Raw genomic sequence first — 25,199 nt, 5'->3', positions numbered from 1 at the left:
AGAAATATAAGAATCACCACTATAACTCAAAATGCTCCATTTGTGAGAAGACATTCTCAAGAAAGCACTTTATGTTCCTTGGAAAGTTCAGGTTTAATGACAGCCCTTCCATTAAATACAAAAGCATTATTCTACAATGTTTAAACAGCATCTTTCAAGGTTGAGTCTTAGATGTTACTTTAATAGCATCCATGAAGAATGTAGTTACTTTAAAAGTTTTTTATTTTTTAAAAAAACTTTGACTTTACCCACTGTATACAGAGAACTGGATTTTTAAGAAATAGTTTCTTCTTTAACATGGATTATCTCAAGATATGAAGAACCAAATTACTCTTTGGTTTTATTATGTGGGAAAAACAACACACAGTCCTTTAGTCAAACAACTTTGTGATATTTATATTCCATTGCACAGGTATAGATTATACAAATTAGTAATACAAGTTATTTCTTAAATTCCAAACATTTTCTAAAATATTATTATACCAGATACCTAGGATATTAAAACATCAAGGTGGAAATCATACTCTAAATAGTTAAATATGACACTGAAAATACTACACATTTTAATTAGAGGAAAATTAAAATGTGTACTCAAATGCTCTAACAAACTAAGTTGCAGGGCAACAACTACAAATAAGTCACTGTGGTCCATTTTTACGTATGCATATATATGATTATTAGATAACCCCTCCTCTTAAAAATGCATAATTAAAACATAAAAATCTGGATAAATGAATTAATGAAATTTAAACTCTTCCTAAGATCTACGGTGAAGTGTACTATTACCTATGACTTCATACAACTACTAATTCAAGATAAAAGACACCACACCTGGAAAGAAAAAAAGATTTTTTTTTTTAAAGATAATGGTTTTAATTGAGTTAATGAGATGAAAAACAGTGAAGCCCTGTGTTCTACTTACATGAAAGAAGATTTTAAAAAATAATCACTGCACAAAATACAAAGGGTGGGGTTATGCTGTGGTGTTAAATTTTTCTCCATAATGTTTTTCTTGACTGTTCAAGAACAAATTAAAGTTTCCACAGCAAATTTGTTTTCAAAATGCCGAATCGTAGCACAATTGCTGACTTCGCGTTTCTGAATACCTGTTTGGAAGGGAAAATTTTTTAAATTTCTGATTCTTCAGTAATAAATATTCATGTTAATTCTCACAGTTATTATTTAGACATAAAAAATATTTTACTCTATATTCCATTAACTTCTATAGATTTTTTTAACACTGCAGAAGTAGATTTAACACTGCAGAAAATAATTTCCCTCTCTTTTCTAAACTAAGTATCTTAACAGACGCTAGTAACAATAATAATGCCATACATATAAATTTATGACCCTGAAGGTAGTGGAAATGTTCTATGTCTTGACTGTGGCGGTGATTTGCTGAAACAGAACTACACACTAAAAAGGGTGAATTGTATTATATGTAAAATTATGACTTTAAAAAAAACTATGAACCATAAGATCATTTTAAAATGAAAGAAATCAAGCAGCAGGCTTCAGGTGACTCACCAGCCCAATGTGGGAGAACAGGATTATCAAAAGTGCTAACAGAAAGCCAGGAATGCACTTTAACTAGGTGCCACAATTTCAAAGAAATCACACCATAGTGTATCTGCATGGCACTCCTTACTTTCTAAAGCTCTGTCACGTGTACTTTCATTTTATTTTTACAATGATCTTGAAAAAAAATGGGGAGATAATGTCATCACGTGAGAAAACAAAGGTGAAGTGATTTGGCAAAGCTACATTAGTTGTGTCAATGCTCCTAATTCTTCAGCCAAATTCCTTTCGAACTAACCTGACTGTGGTTATCTTCAATGTGATCCAAAAGGCAAACTCTGCTTAGAACCTAGATCCCTGAGCATACAAATGAAGAGCTACTTCAGAGACCCTCCGGATAAGCAGAACCCTTGCACAGTACAGCTCAACCGAAGGGGTAGGATGGAAAGGTGGACTGGGTGGCCATATGCAAAGTGAGGTAAGAGCACCTCAAGGGAATGACATTTCACATTCACCTATTCTATCTGAAAAGAGTAGATTTAGAATTAAGATGACTCTTCAGGAATCTAGAAATACTATACAAGGTACAATATAGTTTTATTTTCTCACTCACGGCAAGTGTATTGGTAACGATGACTAGCTTACATCTAAATCTAATTTAACACAATGAAGTAAAACAAACTTTTCTGCCAACATTTTAACATGAGAAAGTATTACCTTTAATGGTTTCTCTGCGTTGCAGTTTGTAAGTTTCCTTGTCATGGCACAGTCGATAAATATAGAAACCCAGGTGATCAATGTTTTCAATGCGATCAGTGATGACCATGTGTTCATGAATCAGATATGACTGAGGCAAATATGTCCCAGCCTACATTTGGAAAAGAATATATTACACAGATATCTCAAAACATACATTGAACAGACAAGGAAAGCAGACAAAATTCTTAGAGATTATAGTACAGAACAGAGATTGGCAAACTACTACCCACCATCTGTTTCTATAAATAAAGTTTTATTGGAATATAGTTGTGCCCATTTGTTTACATATTGTCTATGGCATCAAAATTGATTAGTTGCAACACAGATCTTATTTTTTAAAAGCCTACGATTTATTCTCTGGCCCTTTAGGAAAACTTAAATATAATTTTAGAAATTACATTTTAATTTCAAAATATAAAGTATTAAAAGAAACAAGGAAAAAACCTGAAACCACAAGTCTTAGTTCCTCGTTGTAAAATGCTTATTAGCCATACTGTCAGTAAGATGGGCTCCTATAGGGCTAATTTCTCAACAAGGAATTCCAAGATGCTGTAACAGCATCAATAATAAGAAGTATTTGAAAGTTTTATACCTTTATGTTAATAAGTAACTCCAATAGGTTCCTGGGTGGCATAACAATGGAAGTGTTCAGAGGAATCACATAGCATTTATCCAGTTTAAGATCTAAATAGGCTGTGAATTTCTGGGAAGAAAAAGATATATTTTCATTAGATTAATGTACAAATATTACCAATATACAGACAGGCAGCAACTGGATTTTTAAGAATAACTTGTACTATTAGAATGTGTAAATCACTTGCATTTCCACAAATCAAGAATTTGGTGGGGTAGGAATGGAAATAGTAATGGGAGAGGAAATTTTGCTACTAGTAAATACAGTTCTTATCAGATAACAACAAACTATTAAAATTAACTCAAATAAACTATCACCTGATTAAGAGACTTAGTCCCCAGTCCCCTCACTTATAAACCCTAATGCCCTCCAAGGCATCCATCTATTGTATATAAAAATTAACTTCTCTCCTATGCATCTAGAATAGTACTAACTAGTTACTACCATCCATAGAGAACTAAGTCAATTAAATGATTTTGTGTTCTTACGGTTCAGATGAGAAACCTGATCGAGAAAGACCATCTCATAGGATGGTTTTGAGGATTAAAATGAGTTAAACTAAACCATGTAAACATTTAGATTTCTAAAAGCAATTTAGCAGCAAAGGAAGAACAGCATATGGTGTGTATTAAGACAGACAAGGCAAGGGGAAGAAAGGTAGGTTCACTGAGGGTCTGCTTCAGACAGAAAGCCCATCAAATGTTGGAGTTTATCTTGCAGGGCAGAAGAAACCCAAGGCCATTTTTTTAAAAAGTAAACCATAAATAGAATAAATTAGCAAATACTGAAAATGAAACTACAAAAGCATCAATTAAGGAACTTGCATTCTTTTACAGTTCAGGGCACCTGGCTCACCTTGTTAAAATCATGAACAATGTTGGCAGGATCACTGTCTGCAAACTCTGGGATAGGCACGCTGATGAATTCAACCTCATCTTCCTCAAAGATCTTAATATTTTCCTCAATGGTCTGGTAGCGAGCAGCTGGGGCATCTGCAGAAGGCTCATTTAAGATGACATCATCTTTGATGTACTTTATTCCACAGTAGTAGACGTCATCTGGCTACAGAGAGTTTAAACACTATTTCAGCAATTCAGTGGAAGACAGGTTTTTAAATGTAAGTATTACTTAAGCTGCCACCTTTACCTACATAGCATTTTGCTTGCAAACTCTTACTTTTAGATGACAAGTCAGACAGTTTAATTACAGCGTTAACACATTCTTTAAGATCAGGTTTTAAAGTACTGTAAAAAACCGGTTTCAGAAGGAGAAAAGCAGCTGATTTCTCCTTTACTTTTTGTGTTCGACAAAAACAGAATATAAAAGCAATTATCCATCTGGTGACAAGTAAATCTGAAGAAACACACAGGCCTATTTCTACCTGTAAGCCTTATTTTTATAAAAATATATTCAGAAACCAGTAATGTTTTTCTGAAAGAACATACTTCTAAAACTTTTTGATGTGATTCACTGATTACATGATTTTTCTCTCATTAGCCAAAAGGGATAGTTTTTCTGAAATTTCCACAGGCATACAAGTAGTTCTGATTTTGCCTTAAAATATATCACAATTAAGTGGAAAATATCAGATTATAGCAAATCATTATAAAGATTTTTTTTAAAAGTATGCGTATACAATAAAGATTAGGAGCATATAACAAAATGTTAGGTCAACAAATATCTCTGGACAGTGGAATCGCAAATGATTTCTTTTATATAAAAATACATTTCTTGTAAAAAACTGCATTAGAAAGATGACTAGTATTTCACTAATATCTATCAACATGCCATTATCTCAAAAAATATAGAAAATGAGCACAAAATTTACACATCCTATGTAGAATATTTCACTTTCTAAATAAAATCTATTTGTCAACAGTTTCTCCAAACTCTGGTATGTTAAAAGAAGTACACATACTGAATTACTGTCAGAGAAATATATCACAAAACAGAGATCATAAATCATAATCATTGTAATCAGAAGAAAACAATGTCTTAATCCACTGGGATTACTATTCTGTAATAAATTATAAACAACTTTTATCCTAAATTACTTCATCATTATTGCTGAAATCACATTCTTAAGAGAAACCAATGACTGGGGAAGAGGCAGAGAGAAGTGGAACCACTATACTCTGGGCCCAGGAGCAAAAGGCTATTGTGGGGAAACCCAAAATGTCTATCAAATTATAGTTTATCAATATGACATTTGAGGCTGGTGTATCTATTCAACTGGCAATTGAAAATACTATAACTTAGCTATTAATTATGGTAGGAAAATTGAGGGTTAGTCAATTTTTAAAAATCATCCAGCAATCTATACCCTTTAGTCAGCAAAACAATGTTATTCTGCTTTTAGTGACTGTCTAATAGGTTCAGCAAACTTATGCTCAGGAGATTTTTTAACATAACTGTAAAATAGGACCACCACTCTGACTAAAGGCCACAGACAAAAAAGCACAGGCTTAGAACAGGTTTGGGTCAATTTTCTAATACACGTGAAGGAAAGGCAAAAATGTCCCTAGCATTTTCCCACTTACTTGAAGTGCAAAGTATTTGTACAGGTATGCTCCTCCTAGAATGACACCTGCAAGCATAAATGCTAGTCCAAAGCACATGCACCAACACCAGGCTCTTCTTTGGCCAACTGGTACCACTTCATCTGGGTCCTAAAATATGAAAAAGACTGATGATCAATATCTTATCTGCAGTCAGAATCACAGAAATATCAAGCTTGAAAGAAACCTTAATAATTATCATTTTATAAACAAAGATATAAAGACCAAAGGAGTCAGGTCTCTAATCAAAATCTACCCAGGAATGATTAAGTGGTGGTACCAGGACCCAGCCTAATGCCTCCTGAGCTGGGACACCAGTCTTTTGGGAGAGTTCTTTCTTCTAACTTTCAATACCCCACCTGCCACCCATATCTCTAGAGCAATAAATTACATACTCCACAATTTCTATTTTCTGTGCCTAACTTTTAGTGATTAAAATATCTTCTAATATTTAAAAATTCAGAAGAGGCTACAATACAACTTTGTCGTGCAAAATTCTGGTGCTGAGTCTTGTGTATTACAATGTTGGGGTATATGAGATTATTTATAAAATTATGTGTTAGCCTGCTGCAGGTAATTAGTATTTCATACTAGGTACAAAGCCATTCCTAACCAAACATAATAAAAATTTACACGAAAACTGGGGACAAACCAAATAATATTAAACAGATTCTTTAAACAATTAGAATCTCAAAAAAGTAGGACAAATGTATTTAAAATAATCCTGTAATTCCACTGCTCTACCCTAAAGAATCCCAGTTTAACGAAGTTCTTCATTTTTTTTTTTTTTTTTTTTTTTTTTGCGGTACACGGGCCTCTCACTGTTGTGGCCTCTCCCGTTGCAGAGCACAGGCTCCGGATGCGCAGGCTCAGCGGCCATGGCTCACGGGCCCAGCCGCTCCGCGGCATGTGGGATCTTCCCAGACCGGGGCACGAACCCGTGTCCCCTGCATCGGCAGGCGGACTCTCAACCACTGCGCCACCAGGGAAGCCCAAAGTTCTTCATTTTTAAGATATCAGTAGAAAACTGAGGAAAGATTTAGTAAGAAAAACTTATTAAGTCAAGAGACAATACAACTAGCACACAATTTTAGACTTCTGATTTTGACCCCCCTCAAGGAAATAATTTAGCACTGGAACATCATCTAGGGTCAGGATATTCAGTCAGATACACTCCTTGCCCTTCTAACTCAGGCCCTCTACTGTCGCTTCAGAGTTATAGCTAATTTCTTATTTGTGCCCATGTTCATGTGCAAAGAGCTGACAAACAAATGAGATTAGCTGCTGGTATTATATAACCAGTGGCTCAAGAAATAGTACAGGCAGCAAAAGAAAGGCTCCAGTTGACTTGAAACCAACATAATAAAAGATGATCTAGTAAGTAGTATGTGTGTAGAGCCCTTCAAGTATATAACTCTATCCTTTGCTTGGAAAACTCAATATGGGATGGATTAAGGGAGAAAGTAGACTTGACCTACACCTCCATAGATAAATAGGATATAACTTAAAAGTTAGGAAGAAAACCTGTATGAACAATGCTGGATACGGTTGAAGCAAGAATTCAGTGAGGAAAGAATGAAAGCTAAGGTTATGTTTTCAATTCTAAGATAAGGAATTTTAACTTGATACTACAGGGGTAAAGCCCAAGCCCAGATGTCTCAGCCAACCAAAAACAATTTAAGGCGCTTGGGTTGGTTGACGTTTCAACACAGAATTTAACACTGTAGAAAAAATGCCATTCAATCTAAGGATTGGCTCAAACACTGTGAGAGCATCACACTTTGCTAGGCATACCTGTCAGTGTATGGTATGTATACTCAAGACAACAAGTACACTGCAAGGAAGTAGTGTGTACTGAGAATAAACCTAGAGGAATTTATCAAGCCATACAAGATACCCATCTGTGAACAGAAAGTTACAAGAATTCCACAGGAGTCATAAGGTATTATGAAACCTGAATGATAAAGTACATGTAGTGTTTTGCTTGAGCCCTTGTCTGAGATGAGAAACAGTTCCTAGCATAATTAATTTCAGGGAGGAGGCAGGGTGGGGAGACGAGAATGACAAATGGAAATAGTCATTTCTAAACATTTGGTATCAGCTGCTGAGACAGTCAAATGTGTGTACAACACGCCCCTGTTTGGCAGGCTCTCTTCACTAGCCGCACTTAAAGGGATAGCCAAAGAGCATATGGGCAGACACTCGTAAAAGAATATGCAGCCTGGGGCTTCCCTGGTGGCGCAGTGGTTGAGAGCCTGCCTGCCAATGCAGGGGACACTCGTTCGAGCCCTGGTCTGGGAAGATCCCACATGCCGCGGAGCGACTAGGCCCGTGAGCCACAATTACTGAGCCTGCGCGCCTGGAGCCTGTGCTCTGCCACAAGAGAGGCCGCGACAGTGAGAGGCCCACGCACTGCAATGAAGAGTGGCCCCCACTTGCTGCAACTAGAGAAAGCCCTTGCACAGAAACGAAGACCCAACACAGCCATAAATAAATAAATAATTTAAAAAAAAAAAAAAAAAAAAAGAATATGCAGCCTGAAGGTTAAACTGATTAACAGTGTCCAGGCCTTTTGCTCTACCATTTTTAGCAGGTCAACAAACAATATTTTCAAGAATAAATTATAAACGTCTACTATGTGCCAAGAGCTGTGCTAGGACTGGGCATGTAGCCTCTGCCAAGAAAGAGATCGCTCAGATCAGCCTGGAAAACAAATATACAAAAAACATGAATACGCCATAGGCTCTAACAGGAGAATGTAGAAAGCACAGAAGAAGGGCTGATTGGGAGAAGACTTCCCAGGGGAGAAAATACTGGAGAAGAATGAAGGACGAATACTTATTACCCATGCAGAAGACAGAGTGAAAGGGCATTATGTGTAGGGCAAAGAATGAATAAAATCATGGGGCCAGAATGTATGACATTCCACGGGTCACACGTGGTACGGCTGGAGTGCCCAGTATGGTGGTGAAGGGTACAGGGGTGAGAATGGAGAGGTTACTGGGGCAGGTCACAGAGGGACTTTGTGTAACAGGCTATGGAGTCTGAATTCTCATGTTCATTCAAAAATCACATCTCAGGACTATGACAATAAAACAAAAATTTTAAATTTCTCAAGAGAATCTAACTTATAAAATACCTCATGTACTCACAGGTCATTTGTTCAGCACCTCAACCACGTGAAACCATGGCTTAAGAATCAGGAAATAAGAGTCTGAATCTCCAAATTACAGACCCAAAGTCCATGCACCACAATCATCTATTTCATAAAAGAGGTAACAGGTCTTCAAAGTCTGTCTAATCTCTTTTTTTCTCTAAATTTCTATAAGGTTAGTATGGTAGCACCAAGCCAACCGTGGCACTTAGTTGGCACTCAGCTAATACTTGATGAGGGAGTAGAATGTAGAAAAAGTTTTTAAAAGCTTGGTTATTTATTTTTTTAATGACCCCAAAGTTACACATCAGCAGCCAGCGTGACAAGGAAAGGTGGGGGCAACATAAGAATTTATGACGCACAGGAGACTGTGGCTTTTTAGCAAAGAAGAGTAGCCCTAAGCACGCAGCCCAGTTCAACATTAAGGGCCTGTTATTTGCAATGTACTGTGCTAGATCCTGTGGGAAATTCAAACGTGACTAAGACATGGTTGAAATCTTAAGCAATTTACAGTCAAAATTAATAGTATGCATGACAAATAAATGACGTTCCTTGTTACAGTCTGAGTCACAGAGAAGGGATTAAAGTATATTCAAGATAGAAATGTTGTTAACCTAAGTGATTTAAAAATGCATTTTAAATGATTAAATTTTAAAACTTGAAAGAGTATACTTAGAGAAAAAAGCCACGTTAAGATTTAAGAAAAACCCCACATGACCATCTCAAAATATGTAGAAAATGCATCTGATAAATTGTAACTCCCATTCATAATAAAATCTCTTTGCAAACCAGAAGAGGTGAAATTCTTTAACATGAAAAAGGCTAATAATCAAAAATCTACAGCAAACCTCATATTTAATGGTGAAACTTCAGAATTAAACCATACCCTTTCAAGTCAGGAATATGAGAATGCCCACTAAAACTGATTCTTTGTTTTCATTCAACATTGTACTAGAGATCCTAGGTAGTACACAAATGATAGAACATGAACTGATTAAAAGATTAGAAAAAAGAATACAAAGCTGTGATTATGTCAAATGATACAACTGTCTATGTAGAAAATCTGAGAAAGTCACATTATTCAAACTAATTAAGAGTTCAGCAAAATTGCTGAAGATCAGTAATTAAAAATCAACTGAGTCAAAGATTTACACATAAATAGTCCTAGCATCATTATTCATAATAGCCCCAAACCAGAAACAACACAGCTATCCACTAACTGATGAATGGATAAAGTGTGGTATATTCATACTGAATCTCAGAAACACTATAGTGAAAAAAAAAACTCCAACGCAGAAGACTACCTACGAAAAGGAAAAACTATAATGACAAAAAACAGCTTAGTGGCTGTCACGGTGAAAGGAAGATGGAAGAAGTATGAGGAAATATTTCAGGGTGATGGAAATGTTCCATATCTTGATTATGGTGGTGGATACATGACTTTATACAATGACCATAAATTCAATCAAACTGTACAAATAAAATAGGTGCATTTTACTGCATGTAAATTTTATTTTAATATGGGGAATGAGAGAAAAAAATACCAACTGAGTTCCTATATACCAGGCAGTAAAAGAAAGTCTAACAACACCAAGTGCTGGAGAAAGTGTGGAACAATGGGAATTGAGGACTTTTGCACAGTAGACAGGAGATGGTACAAATGTTTTGAATAACAATTTGGCAGTACCTAATACAATTAAAGATACATATATCTTATGACCCAGTAATTCCATTCCTAATAACATAACCCTAGATAAACACTTTTGTACACAAAAAGAGGCTCAATAATGATTACTGCAGAATGGTCATTAAGGAAAAAAATTGGAAATAACCTAATGTCCACAAGTAAAGAATAAAGTATTATGGGTTCATATAATTAAAGTCTAAATGAAACCAACTAGCACTGTTGATTTTGAGATTAATCTCAGAAACATAATGCTAACGCAAAAAAATTTTTAAAAAAACACCATATATTGAAGACTTAAAAAACATAAAAGGAAAAAAACATATAAATGGTACTACAAATTCTTTGTTTTTATATGCTTGGATTATTTCATAATTAACAACAAAAATCATAAAAATCATAAGAAAAAGGAAAACCACTCATGAACAAGAGCAACTTCACTGGGACATAAAACTTTACTTGGCCTAATTTAAAACAAGTCATAGACATTTCCTCCCCTTGTACTGCAATAAAACTGGTGCACCTTAAATGATGCTGATAAGGTAAAAGAACTCCCACAGGTGCTGTACAATTATCACCTCATTAATCTTCCTAAAACCTCAAGTTTTTACCCCAGTTTATAAATGAAGACGCTGAAGCACACACTGGCCTATAATCACCCCTCAACAGTAGGGACAGAAAGAAGCGGCTTCAAAAGCATTCTCACTCTTGCACTGTACTAATTTCTGGTTCGAATAAATCTTATCATATGATAATAAAATTACTTAACCAATTATATCTTAAGCAAAATGAAGAGTAAATTCTGTTCTGGTACTTCAATTAGTTAAGAATTAGGTCACCTCAATCAGTTCCCTAAGAGGCTTCAGTAAATGTGCTTCAATTATAAACTTAACTCAGACAAAATGCAAGGGTTTTCATATAATTTTTATTCTGTGCCCATACTAACAACTCACACTTCACGTCCTCTGGCATCTCTATGTAAGCCTTCTTTGTAGAATGAATGAAGAGACACTTTTTCAGAGCTCCCAGACATACTATTTTGCATTATTAGAGCAAATGCAACAACACCACTTTAGGAACCAGAATACTAAAGAGGAAAGTATCTCTTAGGGTTAAAAATCGTATTACAAAAAAGAAAAAAAGAGATGGCATAAAACACTTTATATTTAAAAACAGAAATACAGAAAAGAACCAATACAATTTATTCAACTCAGAGTAGCATAAGCTACTGAACCTTCAGAAATATATTTATTTAGAAATATGTACTTTTAAAAACACATTCAGTAATATCAATAAATAGGGGTTGCACAGGCCAGCTGCCCATGGATGTGTTGTTTGGCCTGTACACTGTTTTACAAAATACAGAATTAGCTGCCAACGTTAAATATATATATAATAATTCAAATTTTCACAGATTTCTCATCAATGTTCTAGTTTTCTCAACTCCTCCCCCATCATTTTTCTTCCTAGTGAAGACCAAACATACCAAGTACTTTTCTACAGTGTTGCTTGGTTTTGAACCTTGATTTTCATTTCCAGCTATGACTGGGTATGCTTCCTTCTGAGAACCTAATTTTAAACTACTTCTCCATATAAAAGGGTTTTGAGTTCTGGGTTCTAAGTGACAGAACAGGTATTCTTTTGCAAAGAACAAATCCAAGCATGAATGGCATAAGCAAACCAAAAATGGTGACAGAGAGAAGCTGGGATTGGACAAGCTCAGAAAAACCACAGTCCAAGAGCTACGGGAATAAAAGATGGTCCAGACAACACCCAGTTCTCCGGACAGACAGAAACAATGAGAATGACAGAAACTACTCATGGTATAATACCATCTGTACGAGGTTCTGGCTAAAGGTTAAACTACAGGAACAGAAAACTGGGACAGGTGTGACACTCAGGATTGACTACCAAGTGATATTAAAGAACATTTTGGGGTGAGGAAAATATTCTGCATCTTGACTACAGTGATTACACAAGTGCACGTATTTGTCAAAATTAACAGAACAGTATAAAGCTAGAAAGGCTGAGAATTTCAGTATGTAACTAATACTCCAGTATATTCGAATTCCTCTCCTTTCCCAACTTATGAGGAGCAAGGAGAGTGTTTTTTCCTAAAAGCCCATTAAATGATACTGAAGAAGATGAAAAAGATATAAACTTTTAAGAAAGATAAGGATGAAAAGATTGATAGCAGACAAGAAATCTCAAAATTTTGGAGGATGGGAAACAGACAGACAAGTGGTATTTTAACTTCTCTGTCTCAATCACCTCATCATTAATGGATTAATAATAGCACTAATCTCATAGGGTTAGTGTGGGGACTAAATGAGGAAATACAACTGAAGTATATAGACCACTGCTTGGCACAGAGTAAATAGTAAGTGCTAAGTGATAGCTATTAGTATTATCCCCACCACCATCTGACTTAGCTGGGAAAGGTAAGCTGAAACAGGTATCTTCTTGGAGTAAAGCCAATAAAAAGTAATCTACACCTTTCATTTTTTAATATTCCTTCTTTTTTCCTTTCATAATACTTTATTGATGCACAGAAATAAATTTAACTTGTTTTGTTAAAATATACTCATGATTAAAAATATATACTCATTAAATTAAATTAATTAAAATTGCTTACAAATAAACTCTTAAAATATGTTCACCCTTTAAAAAACAAACAAACAAAAAAGCAATCTACAGCAAAATACTGAAAAGGCCAATTAAAAAAGGCATTACTGGAGAGGAAAAGAAAATGACTTCCTATTCCAATAAGAATTCAAAAATAAAAACCTTGGTCATCATTTAAGATCTACTTAAAAAAATTTCCAAAATGTTTTCCTAACTATACTCTTTGAACCACAGAACTTACACAGGCAATCGTTCCAACTGATTACCATCATGTAGGATACCAGTGCCATCCATTTGCCACTGGCACATGTTCTATTCAGCTGGCTTCTACATTAGTTTTCTTTTCCCAGCATGGAAAAAAGCAACAAAAAGACATGATCCAGCAACCTGTTCACCATTAATAGCAGTAATTCATTACCAAATATATTCTGCTATATGTAAAACACAAAAATCTATGGCTAAGAAGCTAAAAATCTATAAAGACACCAAACATTTGTTTGCATTTTCTCTTGCTCATTTAAATCAGTAATCTGAATTTTATTTTCTCATTTGACTTTTCAGGTAAGATTGATACTATCTCAACTAGGGTGAGAAAGTTCACATGAGAAATCTTATGTCTGAAATGCAAAAAGGGAGCAGCTTTCCAAGTGATTGGCATTATATGGATATTAATGTTACTGCATTATTTTACACTTGGAATAGGGAGAGATTTTTTAAAAGAGAAACTAATCTAAAATTACAATGTCAGGACTTCCCTGGTGGTCTAATGGTTAAGAATCTGTTTTGCAATGCAGGGGACGCCAGTTCGACGATCCCTGGTCAGGGAACTAAGATCCCACATGCCAGGGGGCAACTAAGCCCACGCCACAACTATAGAGCCTGCGCGCTCTGCAGCCTGCGCACCACAACGAAAGATCCCGCATGCCACAACCAAGACACAACGCAGCCAAAACATAAGTAAATAAAATAAATAAATATTTTTAAAAATTAAAATAAATAAAATTACAATGTCTACAAAACCAATTTCTCATTAATGTCCTTTTTTGTTAACAAATCCTATGACACATAAGCAGCAAAACAGGAATAAATAAATAAAAATTTTAAAGCCATTGCATAACAGTTCAACTACTGTGAGAAATATGAAATCTGAACCAAATTATTGGCATTATATAAAATTAGCACATGCCTAGGTTTAAAAAAAAATAGGCCAGAACTATAAAAAAAAATTAGGCTGTAAATGCTTTTAGTGCTGGATTGTAATTTAATCACTTTTTACATCATTAGGGACAAGCAGAGTATCTGGTACATAGCAGAATATTAATATAGGAATACCTTAAGAGTCTTCTATTCTTTTTCCTACTTATTAATATTTTAAAAGATGACCATCATTTAAATATAGTGTTTATTCAATCTACACTGAAGAGAAGTGTACTAATGATAATACTTTTGAAATTTCATCAGGTTTTCCAATTCATATTGGTGAGATTAAACAACAGCATTATATACAAATGATATTTACTGTTAATAACAACCTTTACTAGGGATTGATAAATTGGTCAAGATAGATTTCTTCTGCCACTGGCTGAATCATGAGTTCATATTGTTCCTAATAAGAATATCAACTGTCTTCCTAAAAATTTTAAGTATGATAGGAAGGCTCTACTCTATGATTCATCATAAAATTATGTGTCAAGATTAGAGGAGGAAAAAAGCAAACCTGTTCTGGACTCATTTTTGTATAAATCTTGGATTTTAATGTCATTCAACGAGATAACTATACATTTGTATTCAAATGAGTCATTCCATGTAAAATGCAAAACTTTTGCAGAGAAAATTCCAAGTATATTCTTCTAAAAACATAAAGTAATTCAAATGTGGAAAGTTACATCTCCCATCCAAGTTTAAAAATTTGAAAGTTATATAAAATGACTATTAGAAAACATAATTCCAGTTCTTGAGATCAGAGATATTTGTCTCTCTAGAGTGAACATGTAAAAAGTGCTTTGAACCTATGCCTAGCACCAAATGCATGTACAATAAACACTGAATAGTCATTTCATCTTGCTCCCTTATTCTACCACTCTCCTCACCCTTGGATCCAGGGGGTTGTTTTCTTGTGAAAACAGACACAGATGTTTAAGTAGGCTGTGATTAATTTGGTTCACATGGTTGGTCTCTCTGAGTTACACCAGTGGCCTCCTGAAGGTTGAGGTGTTTAGTGAATTTTAAATCCCTAGTATATAGTCTGGCCATGCAGTAGTAGGTGCCTCTGAATATGTGATCAGTGTACTTCTCAGTAAGAAAAGCTCCTGTATGAAAGAGCCATGAAAGCTTATTTAGTCCAATACATCATTTTACAGATAAATATAACGAGGCCCAGAGAAGTTAAATAAAATTATTTGTGCGGTATCACCAAATAAGGCCTGAATATCATCTGACTCCATGTGCACACCTTAGGGAAGGAAAATCATGGAGCTATTAGGTCAATGACCTACCTAAATAATAGGTTAGGCAAATTAACTCTGGTAATAAGTGACGTGATACCATGTTACAACTGGATAACACTCATATCCAACCAGAAACATAGCCTAGCCTGAGTTTCTACAGATTTTTCCTATCGTAATAGGTTTACTTAAATTGAGCCACACTCCTAGTAAGCACTATGTGTATGTGTTAACCATTACAACAGTAGTGTTCGTATTATTAACATGTTGACAAAATTAATAGAATTTTTCTCTATTATTCATCAAATTACAAAGGACAGTAACAGAAAGTATTAAAATCATATGCACATGAAGGAAAAACAATAAAGAAAAATAACTCAGGCACACTAGCATATAAGTATTTCAAAATCAATGAAAAAGGCAAGATATTGTTACAAAAATGAACCTAACTTAGAGGAATAAAGCCACAAGGCAAAAACCATGAAGTTGGTAGTGAGTGAGTTGCCTCTAATATTACTCATGAAGAAGACAATTTTGGAACATTAAAAAGGGAGACAAGAAGATGCCTCTTTTTAGGTCATCCTGTCTGACCTTAAACTGGTGTTAATAAAAATGCACATAGTTTCCATTATTATCTATTATTATCATTAAGCCCATTTTTAATGTTAAAGAAAATATTCTAATAAATCTTAAAGCTATGAAGACAGCTGAGTTGAAAGTTCTATTATTGATTTCCAGTTAAATGGTTATCTTTACTTCCTCCTGAAAGCTCAACAGAGTGATAGTAAAGGGATAAATAAATAAACCTTAAGCCAGAAAATGGATATGACAGAAAACAAAGTATGTCAATAACAATTATGAAAGCTGAAGGCATAAGGAAAAAAATCTCAAGCTTCTAGAGGAAAAACAAAACAAAACTGGTCATATTCAAAGAACCAGGAATCAGAATGGCATCAGACTAGACGATAACGGAGCAATGCCATCAAAATGCTGAAAGAAAATTATTGCTAACCTAGAGTTTTATGCCCAGATAAATTATCAATTAAATGTGAAGACAGAGTAAAGACTCTCAGACAAGTAAAGTTTAAAAAAATAATTGCACTCAGATGCTTTTTCTTGGATTTATAAAACGTAAGATCCAACTTAGGATGGAGGCAAAGGCAGAACAATTCCAGGATAATAATTACTCTCAGGACATCGGTGTAGAAACATACCTAGAATACAACTAGTCTGGGTGGAAAGACTGAAAAATGACAAATGAAATATCGCCAAGAAAAATATGGAACTCGGTAAGTTATCTGATAAGTTTGTAGATACAAAAGGCAATTATACTGCTGTCAGAGAGTATGAGGATGAATTAGCAATACATAGAAAATTAAGCAATCCTCCCCCTTGACCCAAGAAGTCAGTTATCGAATTCAGGGGAAATAAAAATGGTTTTGTACAAGAAAGGAAGTAGAATAAGTTATACTACTTACTCCAATGTAATGCAGTATAACTACATTAACTAGTAGTTATACTGCATTACTACTTACTCTGTGTAAGTTTCATGTCAATTATAATAAAACCATGGACTATCAATTTAACCAGACATTACTATAACTATACTAGGAGAACAGATTATGTATATACCACGTAAATATATAGAAAAGGCTAAATATTCACTTTCCATATTAGGAAGCCAGTAGGTAATATCTAAAATTGCAAAAAACACAAACGAAAACAAAAACCATGAAACAGCAAGTACTTAGAGTAGAAGTTCTCCACATGTGCTCCAGAACACCCTTTCAGGGGATCCACAATGTCAAAACTATTTTCATAATAAAAATAAGACAGGGGCTTCCCTGGTGGCGCAGTGGTTGAGAGTCCGCCTGCCAATGCAAGGGGCACGAACCGGGAGGATCCCACATGCCGCGGAGTGGCTGGGCCCGTGAGCCATAGCCGCTGAGCCTGCACGTCCGGAGCCTGTGCTCCGCAACGGGAGAGGCCACAGCAGTGAGAGGCCCGTGTACCGCAAAACAAAAACAAAAACAAAAACAAAAACAAGCTCTTGGGGTCCTCAACAATTTTTTAAGAGTACAAAGAGGTCCGGAGGCCAAAAGGTTTGAGAACCACTAATTTAAGAAGTGGGTTCCAAAAAAAAAAAGTGGGTTCCTCAGAGATAGGGCAGGACTAGTATTTGCATTTTAAAGCTAAATTAATACTTTGATTAAATCCAAAATTAGATTTATAAAATTCTATCAACATCTATTACATAATGAGAAATATACTTTTATACAAAAATGGACATAGCTACTGAATGCTAAGGATTTTTAAGTTGCAGGAACAGCTCCTCACCAGAATACCTTGGGGAAACAGTGTGTTATTTATCAACAATCTTGTTATGTAACTGACATGTGAGGTAGGGATAAGTGGTAATAGTAACACAAGAAGTAATATTCCAAAACAAGCATGATGGGGAGGGAAAAGCGGGACTTTTAAAAGATGGGGATGGGGAAAAGCACTAACATTTAATTGAGTTTCTATGAACTAGGGACAGTTAATTCCATCACAAGAACACTATAAGGTTGGTACCACTATACTATTTTACAAATGAGGAAACTGAGGCTTGGGAGGTTTCCAGACTTGCCCAAGTTATCAGATCCAGGTAACAATATTAACTTTTGCCAGTAGGATCTAACACTATGTGAAAATAGTGTTAAGTTTGAGGTATTAGTTTATAAAAAACAATACAAAATGAATAAATGCTATGCTTCATTTATTTTCTACTTCTATCTTGAAGTCTACTTCTAGAAATCTTTAAGATGTAGTAGTGCCAAATAAAAGTTTGAATTATTAAAAAAAAAAAAAAAGATGTAGTAGTAATAATAGCAGCAGATATCTATTCAGTCTTACTCTGTTCCAGGCATTGTGATCAATTTTTTACAGATTATCATATTTCCCAGTTAGCTGATGGAGAATCAGAGAGTTGGAATAATTTATCCAAACTAACACAGTAAGTCGTAGAGATAGGATCTAAATCCTAAAGCACAAACTGCATAGTCTGACTTCTCAATAAGTAGACAGTGTGGTTTCCTGAACTATACCCCTTTTTGGAGTGAGGGAACTAGGCCAAACAAGAGAAATTGAGTATTTCCCCCCAACCATTTAAAAATATAAAAAATCATTCTTAGATCATGGGTTATACAAAAACAGGCAGCAGGCCACAATTTGGACACCTGGGCCATAATTTGCCAGCCCTGCTCTCCACTGTAAAGGAGACTGTAAAATGGTGGCCTATGTCAGTCTTCAGTGTTTCCGCCTGAAATTCTGGTATGAATTAGTTGTTAATACTGAAAAGTCAAGTTTTAAATAGAAACCCTGATTGTAGCTTGCCTTTAAAAACTGGAGGATCAAGCAACACTGGATCCTTTTTTTTTTTTTTCGATGAAAATGAAGAATATTCTAAGTTGTTTAATATAGGGGGGAAAAAAAAGCCTAGCTTCACTATATCATTTGCTTGGGCCCAGGAGTAGAGTTTGCCGTCTCTGCTTAACATGCCTAGCACTGCCCTAGATGGGATTGGGAAATTTTTTCCTAGCACTAATATGAAAGCAAGGTAAAATAGATTGAGGAGAAAACTATAAAATAAAAAATTTTAAAAACCGACATGGTATATATAGTAGAAAAGAAATACTAGAGAGACTGGCTGACAAAATGAATTTTAAGAACTGCAGACCTAGGGAGTTCGCTGGTGGCCTTGTGGTTAGGATTCTGGGCTTTCACTGCCGTGGTGGCCCAGGTTCAGTCCCTGCTTGGGGAACTGAGATACTGCAGGCCATGCAGCTTGGCCAAAAATAAATAAATAAATAAACAAAATTTTAAATAAACAAATAAAAATTTTAAAAATAAATAAAAATTGCAGACCTCGGCGGACCAACTCTTAAAGTCATTTTTCCCAGCATAAAGAGGATCCTTCTTCTGGACACTGCAGTAAGTGATTTACTTAACAATGCAACTTACCTTTTTGGTTTTTATATTAAATAATTTTAAACATCATAATCATATTTAAAGCAGAGAAAACAATCTAAGATTTACGCTTTATTCTTAACTCGTTATGCAAAACATTTAAGTCTTGAAAAGTAATTTTGGCATTAAAAGTTAAAACATTCAAATATACAGAACTCCATTAAAACTTCTCATTTTTTAAAGTGTGAAATTCAACTATGCCAAAAAAGGTTTATGCAAATATTTCAAAATCTTAAAGTATTAAATACCTAACGTCATACTTAGTGTCAATTTCCCAAATAAAATCCCTACATGTTTAACTTGAAAATGTTTAGGATTTATAAACTGTGCAAATTTAATTTCAACATTAATTTCTCTTCTGACAAATATATTTTAGCTTTAAGTCATATAATTACTGCTAGAAACTTATCAAGATTAAAAGATAAATATTAAATGAAAAATTAGAACATCCCTCTATCATAAAAATAGTAATATTTTATTTCTGAAACTCAAGATTGAAAGTCTTCTGCATAAGAATAAAAAGTCTACGTTATTCTTACTTGCTTTTCGCCCAAATGGCAGAATTATAAAAATACTTCATTCTTTTCCTCTAATCAATTAAAGAGCTCCAAAAAAACTTCAATTGTTTAAAAACAATTTTGTTCAACTGTTGGTAACACATAAAATAGAGGATTATACTGTAGATTTCTTTAAAGCTATTAAGTACACGTATCATAAATACTGATTAAAAGGGATAATCACAATTAAATGATTTTTTAATGATGTTCTTAGTGTCATATCTACAATAAAATTTCTAATTTTCAACTTTCAGTTGCCTACCCTATAAAACTTTCATTGTTAAGCTCTGTGCAAGAAAATGAGAGCCAAGGAAGTAACTCTACACATAAGCTTCTTGAAAACATAGCTCCAGTGTTGCTACTTTCTACAGCATTTTGACAAAAACCACCATGTGCTGTCAAATCCTTTATTTTAACAGGCAGCAGTTATGTCCTGAAAAGTCCTTTGATGGTAAAGTCCTTAACTCCTTTAGTCTAAGCTCTAATAAAAAATGACAAGTTTACCGAAAAGTTTAAGAGGATGCATTCACTGATGTCATTTTGAAAAGACACAAATTTTTCTGGCTCTTCCTCTACTGACACTATGACATACAAAGGAGTCCAAGAAGTTTTAGTTATACCATGAATTCAGAAAGTATTTTCCTTTTGGAAAAAAGAAAGTGACTTTCAAGTAGACACTCCAGATATTTAAGTTATGGTATGAGAACAAATAAATAAAATGTCCCACCTTACATCAAGCCTTAGCAATACATAATGAAAACTTCTAAAGTTAAATTCTAAATCAATTTAAATAGGCCTGTACCATGTGTTTCAAGAGATATTTCTGATTAAAATAATACTTCCATTCACTTAAACCTTATATGGCAGAGCCAATATTCCATAACGTCTTACAGGTTTATGATTTTGCCAAGGATAATATACTTGCTTCTATCTAGTCCGGAGAAAATAAGTTTAAGATGACACTGGGAAGACCCCAAGCAGGTAACCTCCAACTGCACGACATGCAATTTTGTCCACCCTCTGCAGCTGCAGCAGCCCGTGAGGCGTGTGTACATAGGAGGTCCTGTCAAGTCACTTGGTAGGCACAGGGGCAATTAATTTGTCTCCCAGAACTAATCCTTCACTTCAGACATCAATATCCTCATGAAGAACTAAAATGCAGTGACTGTAAAGTGTTTGCTGGCCAATGTTGTTTACAGACACCTAAGTTACACAACTAGGTAATCATATGCACTTTTGTTAAAGGGAACCAAGCTCCCCATCCCTTCTGTAAACATCAAAACATTTCAGTAAATGTCATCATATTTTATGTTCCTTCTCCCCTCTACCTCCCCAAAACCAGAAAATACAATGAACACCAACACCACCAAAAGGCAAAATTACCAGTCCTGTTTATGCAAACAGAAATGCCAGAAAGTATAAAGAATTAGGATCCAAGTAGCCATTTTGTGACGGGTAACTCAGAACTTACTGGGTTAGCAGTCCTTCACTTATGCTTCCATCCTGCCCCATCTTTTCCGCTCCACGAGCATTTTACTTTTCCTTTTAAGGAGGTCTGCAACTACAACTACGATGCACAGCAGAGAAGAGGCAACACTATTTATCAGCAAAACAACTTGCACGGATACCTATGAAGGAAACTTGAGCTTCTTCGACGCCTGAGATCGGGAAAGGCATTTCCTAATTAGGCATGACAACAGAAGTTGTTATTGACAACTACTGTTCTACAGTGAGGTAACCCAAAATGAAAATTGAGCGTATTACATAATACCTCTATCTATCTCCTTTCTCTGTGATCCATGGCTACTTAATATAAGGAAGGAATGTAACATGCTGAACATGGGGAGGAACAAAGGGAACAGTCTGATTAGGGTGAGGAGGTAGTTATTTTTTTCCACAGTTAAAACAATTTGATTCCTGCCAAATATAATTATGTAATTCTAGCATTTTCATAGAATTTTAAAACTGGAAGAGTCCTTTACAGACCATCTGCTCCTACCCTGTCATCTTACACATAAAGAAATCTAAAAACTTAAGCCCAAGATCAAGTAGTTGTGTAATGACAAAACTGGGACTTCCAACTCAGGACGTTAAGTATTTTCTTTGATATTTACATATATATAACAATTTTCCAAAGTTCAAAGTAGAAACACAAACATTCATGAATGAATTGCTGCCTCTAACATAAAACATGCATATAATTTCAAATTCACCTCTATTACACAAACATAGGGGAAAATGTAGGGCAAGAATAATAAATAGCAAGCTAGTTGAGGTAATATAATCAATAGACATGGCTGTTGGGATTAATAGCTACTGAAAAGACAAGACTGAAAAATGGGACAATGGAGCTGTTTCCAGAGGGTCCTCACCCAGCAGTGAGAAAAGAGATAAAGAAATAGCAAAGGACAGGAGCAGTGTAAAAGTACTGGAATGCGTGTTACATAAGCCAGCTGACTGGAGTGGTAAGAATTCTTCCGGCATAAGGTCTGAAGAATCTGCATTTTTAAACCAGAATCCCAGATGATATCAGGTGACCCTTAAGAGTACATTTTGAGAAACAATGGTTTTCGGGATATCGTGGCCTAGGAGAGTTAAAGATACTCAAAATTCTTGTTCAGGGGTTCTGGCCCATTAACTAGTTAAACTGGATCCTCTCCACCAACCAGGCAAGGAAATGCCCCAGGCAAACACAGGAAGGCTGATTCTGTGCAGAATCCAGGGAGTCAAACTCAGTAGTTCCCCAGCACAGTCACCCCAAGGAGCCAGAGAACATTAAGGAATCACTGACCCAGCTCTAAGAGATCTTCCACAAATGTCTGTTATTAAGTAAGGTTTTCATTTACTGTTAAGTGACTGATTATAAGGATTCTAGTTTTAATGTCGAGCAGTATTTTGTCACTCACTTAAGAAGTCTTTGAGCTTATAGCTAGAAAAAGAATGTCATTTTGTATCTGCCAATTCATCCATGACTGCTATGTGGTTACAAAGGAAGACTGGCCCTCACAGCTTTGTTCCAGTATTTTTCTTTGGCTATGGGGATCTGAGAAAACAGAAACAGAAAACATAGCACAGAGCTATGAATGGTTACTTTTTTTCCTGCTGCTATGACCATAATATTTGAATACGGTGAAATTGTGAGAAATTCTGAGAATCTGAAAACAGGGTCACCATTTCAGAAATGACAGTAAATGCCAAAAGTCAGATTTAAAGCTGCCCAGCAAATTATTTCTGATTTTTGTCCAGAGTTTCACATCTCTTTCACTAGAGGAACAGGGAAAAGCCATCTGAAGTGACATCATCCAATCCTTTCTCCCTCTCTCTTTTTTAATAGGAGGAGTTATATTTGTTCATAGGATTTTTAAAAAGACAAATAATAGGATTAAAATCTATCTAATCTCTATCTACGTATTTCAGTCTGTTATGACTGAGTACTTGACTATCAACTTATTTTAGGTACAATGAATGTTAGATAAACATAGAGCTAAGATAATAATTTGCTGCTGGAATTATCCTCTGTGGATTCCAAACATTTTCTCTTAAGATCAAGACGGTTTACAACGGATTCAGGAAAACAATACCAATACCAAAACTCTAATTCCTTTTAGGGAATCAGTCCACTTCCTATTTCAAGGCAAGACAGTAATTTAAAAGTCAACCCCTGACGTTTGTTTTTAACTAGAACATTTCCAAAAAATAAGTACAGGCACATCCAGATTAACGTTGTATTTTCAAACATTTTTTACAGTGAGTTTTCCAGTAGTAGTAATTTCCATTAGATAAAAAACAACGATTATTACTCATACTTGCACAAATTATTAGTTTTTTTAAAGTTAGAACTAAGTTTACCCTACTTATAATAGGTCTTGAAAAATGCTAACGAAAAAATTAAAAATTACGCAACATAAATAACTTCTACAATTGATTTCTACAGGATTAAAATTTTGCAGCCTAAAGAAGATCTCCTAGAAAGAGGCTGTGAGTCTTTCCTTTTTATTCAACTTCTGAGACAATTATAATCATACCTTAAATGAGAATTATTGTAAACCACTAAAACTTAGCACAATCATGGTCCCTCCTCTCCTGATTTTTTGCTTAGGGCTAAAAGGGGGATTTTGTAAAATAAAGGACAATTTTACAAGGGACGTAAGACAAGTTTGTTACGTTTAGTTTCACTTAGTGTAAGGGACTCTCGTAAAGATACTGATATCATTTAAAAGTCAATTGTCGGTTTTACACAGACATCCACATAGTACTTAGCGATCTTTACCGGGAATAATCGTTTTAATACTAAAATTAACAGCCAGAACCTACTCTGAGCAGACCGTCACCTTGCTTTCTCCTCTCGCCCGCTCCCTCGCCCCCCTCTCCCTCCCCCCCTCCCTCCCCAGACCCCACGGTGAAGTTCACCTGCCAATACCGAAGGGCCGTGGAAAAAGAGGAGGTAAAGAAGAAAATGCTTTTAAAATTAACAGGCTTTTACAGTAGCCGGACTTAGTGCAAGGACTGTTCAGCCTAGAAACGAAAGTAGGAAGCTACAGAGGTGTAGGCTTGTAAAGATGTCAGCCATTTTAGGCACATTATACTGGGAGGAAGTGCCAAACTCCGCTGTTGTTTTTGTTGTTTTGCGTGCCACCGCCGGTCTCCAGATCGACCGAACCCAGTCCTGGCCCCGGGCACATTCCCGGACTGCACCAACGACCGTGCACTCGGCACCGTTCTCCAATCCTCCTCCCCGCAGGCCTCCCAAGCTCCCTATCCCGCGTCAGGCGCCGCTTTCCACACACGCACTTTCTTACAAAGAAGCTGAGCCGGACAAGCAAGGGGAGCGGCCCGAGAAAAAGGAGAGCTCGGCCCTCTCGGGGACTCTGTCCCGCGCCCCGCGCCGCTTCGGGCGCAGAACAGCACCGGCCCCTCGCAGCTCTCCCGCGGGCCCAGCGCCCACTCCTCCGACCCCCTGGCCCTCGGACCTTGCAGTCCACGGCGACCGCGTTGTGGGGGATGATGAGCGCCTCCTCGCTGCTCTTGGGCTCGCCCTTCTTGGCCTCCTTCTGGGCCAGAGCCGAGTTGAACGTCACCTTCACCATGGCGCGGTCTGGGGCGCCCTCGGAGGGCGGCGGTGGGCTCGAGACGCGGGCTGCGGGCTCCTGGCTGCGACTGCAGCTTCCTCGGCCGGGCTCGGAGCACGGCTAAGTGGCGGTGGCGCAGGATACTGCAGCACCAGCCGTGCAGCTTCGCAGCTCCCGGACGAAGCCAAG

At 36.0% G+C, this 25,199-nt stretch overlaps 1 protein-coding gene across 1 annotated transcript; it reads right to left on the bottom strand.

The window, feature by feature from the left end:
• Positions 1–315: 315 nt before the first annotated feature.
• ITM2B (integral membrane protein 2B) lies at positions 316–25,199 on the bottom strand. The gene is made up of 6 exons (XM_012534757.3): positions 24,912–25,199; positions 5,452–5,580; positions 3,767–3,973; positions 2,870–2,980; positions 2,236–2,386; positions 316–1,106 (listed from the first exon to the last, which is right to left on the bottom strand). Exons 1-6 carry the CDS (start codon positions 25,026–25,028, stop codon positions 1,021–1,023), a joined length of 801 nt encoding a protein of 266 aa, XP_012390211.1. The 5' UTR covers positions 25,029–25,199; the 3' UTR covers positions 316–1,020.

Source organism: Orcinus orca, chromosome 18, assembly GCF_937001465.1.
Source record: "Orcinus orca chromosome 18, mOrcOrc1.1, whole genome shotgun sequence".
Lineage (NCBI taxonomy): Eukaryota > Metazoa > Chordata > Mammalia > Artiodactyla > Delphinidae > Orcinus > Orcinus orca.
Note: the sequence above shows the minus strand (reverse complement) of the source record. Positions and strands in the feature narration are given on the sequence as shown.

Bases quoted from the DNA above. Each gene is read 5' to 3' on its own strand.
- ITM2B (XM_012534757.3), bottom strand. From the start codon at position 25,028: ATGGTGAAGGTGACGTTCAACTCGGCTCTGGCCCAGAAGGAGGCCAAG. The intron at 2,981-3,766 runs GTGAGCCAGGTG...TTTTCTTCCCAG, and splicing joins TTGTTCATGATTTTAACAAG to AAATTCACAGCCTATTTAGA. The intron at 2,387-2,869 runs GTATAAAACTTT...TTCCAAATGTAG, and splicing joins AGTTACTTATTAACATAAAG to GCTGGGACATATTTGCCTCA.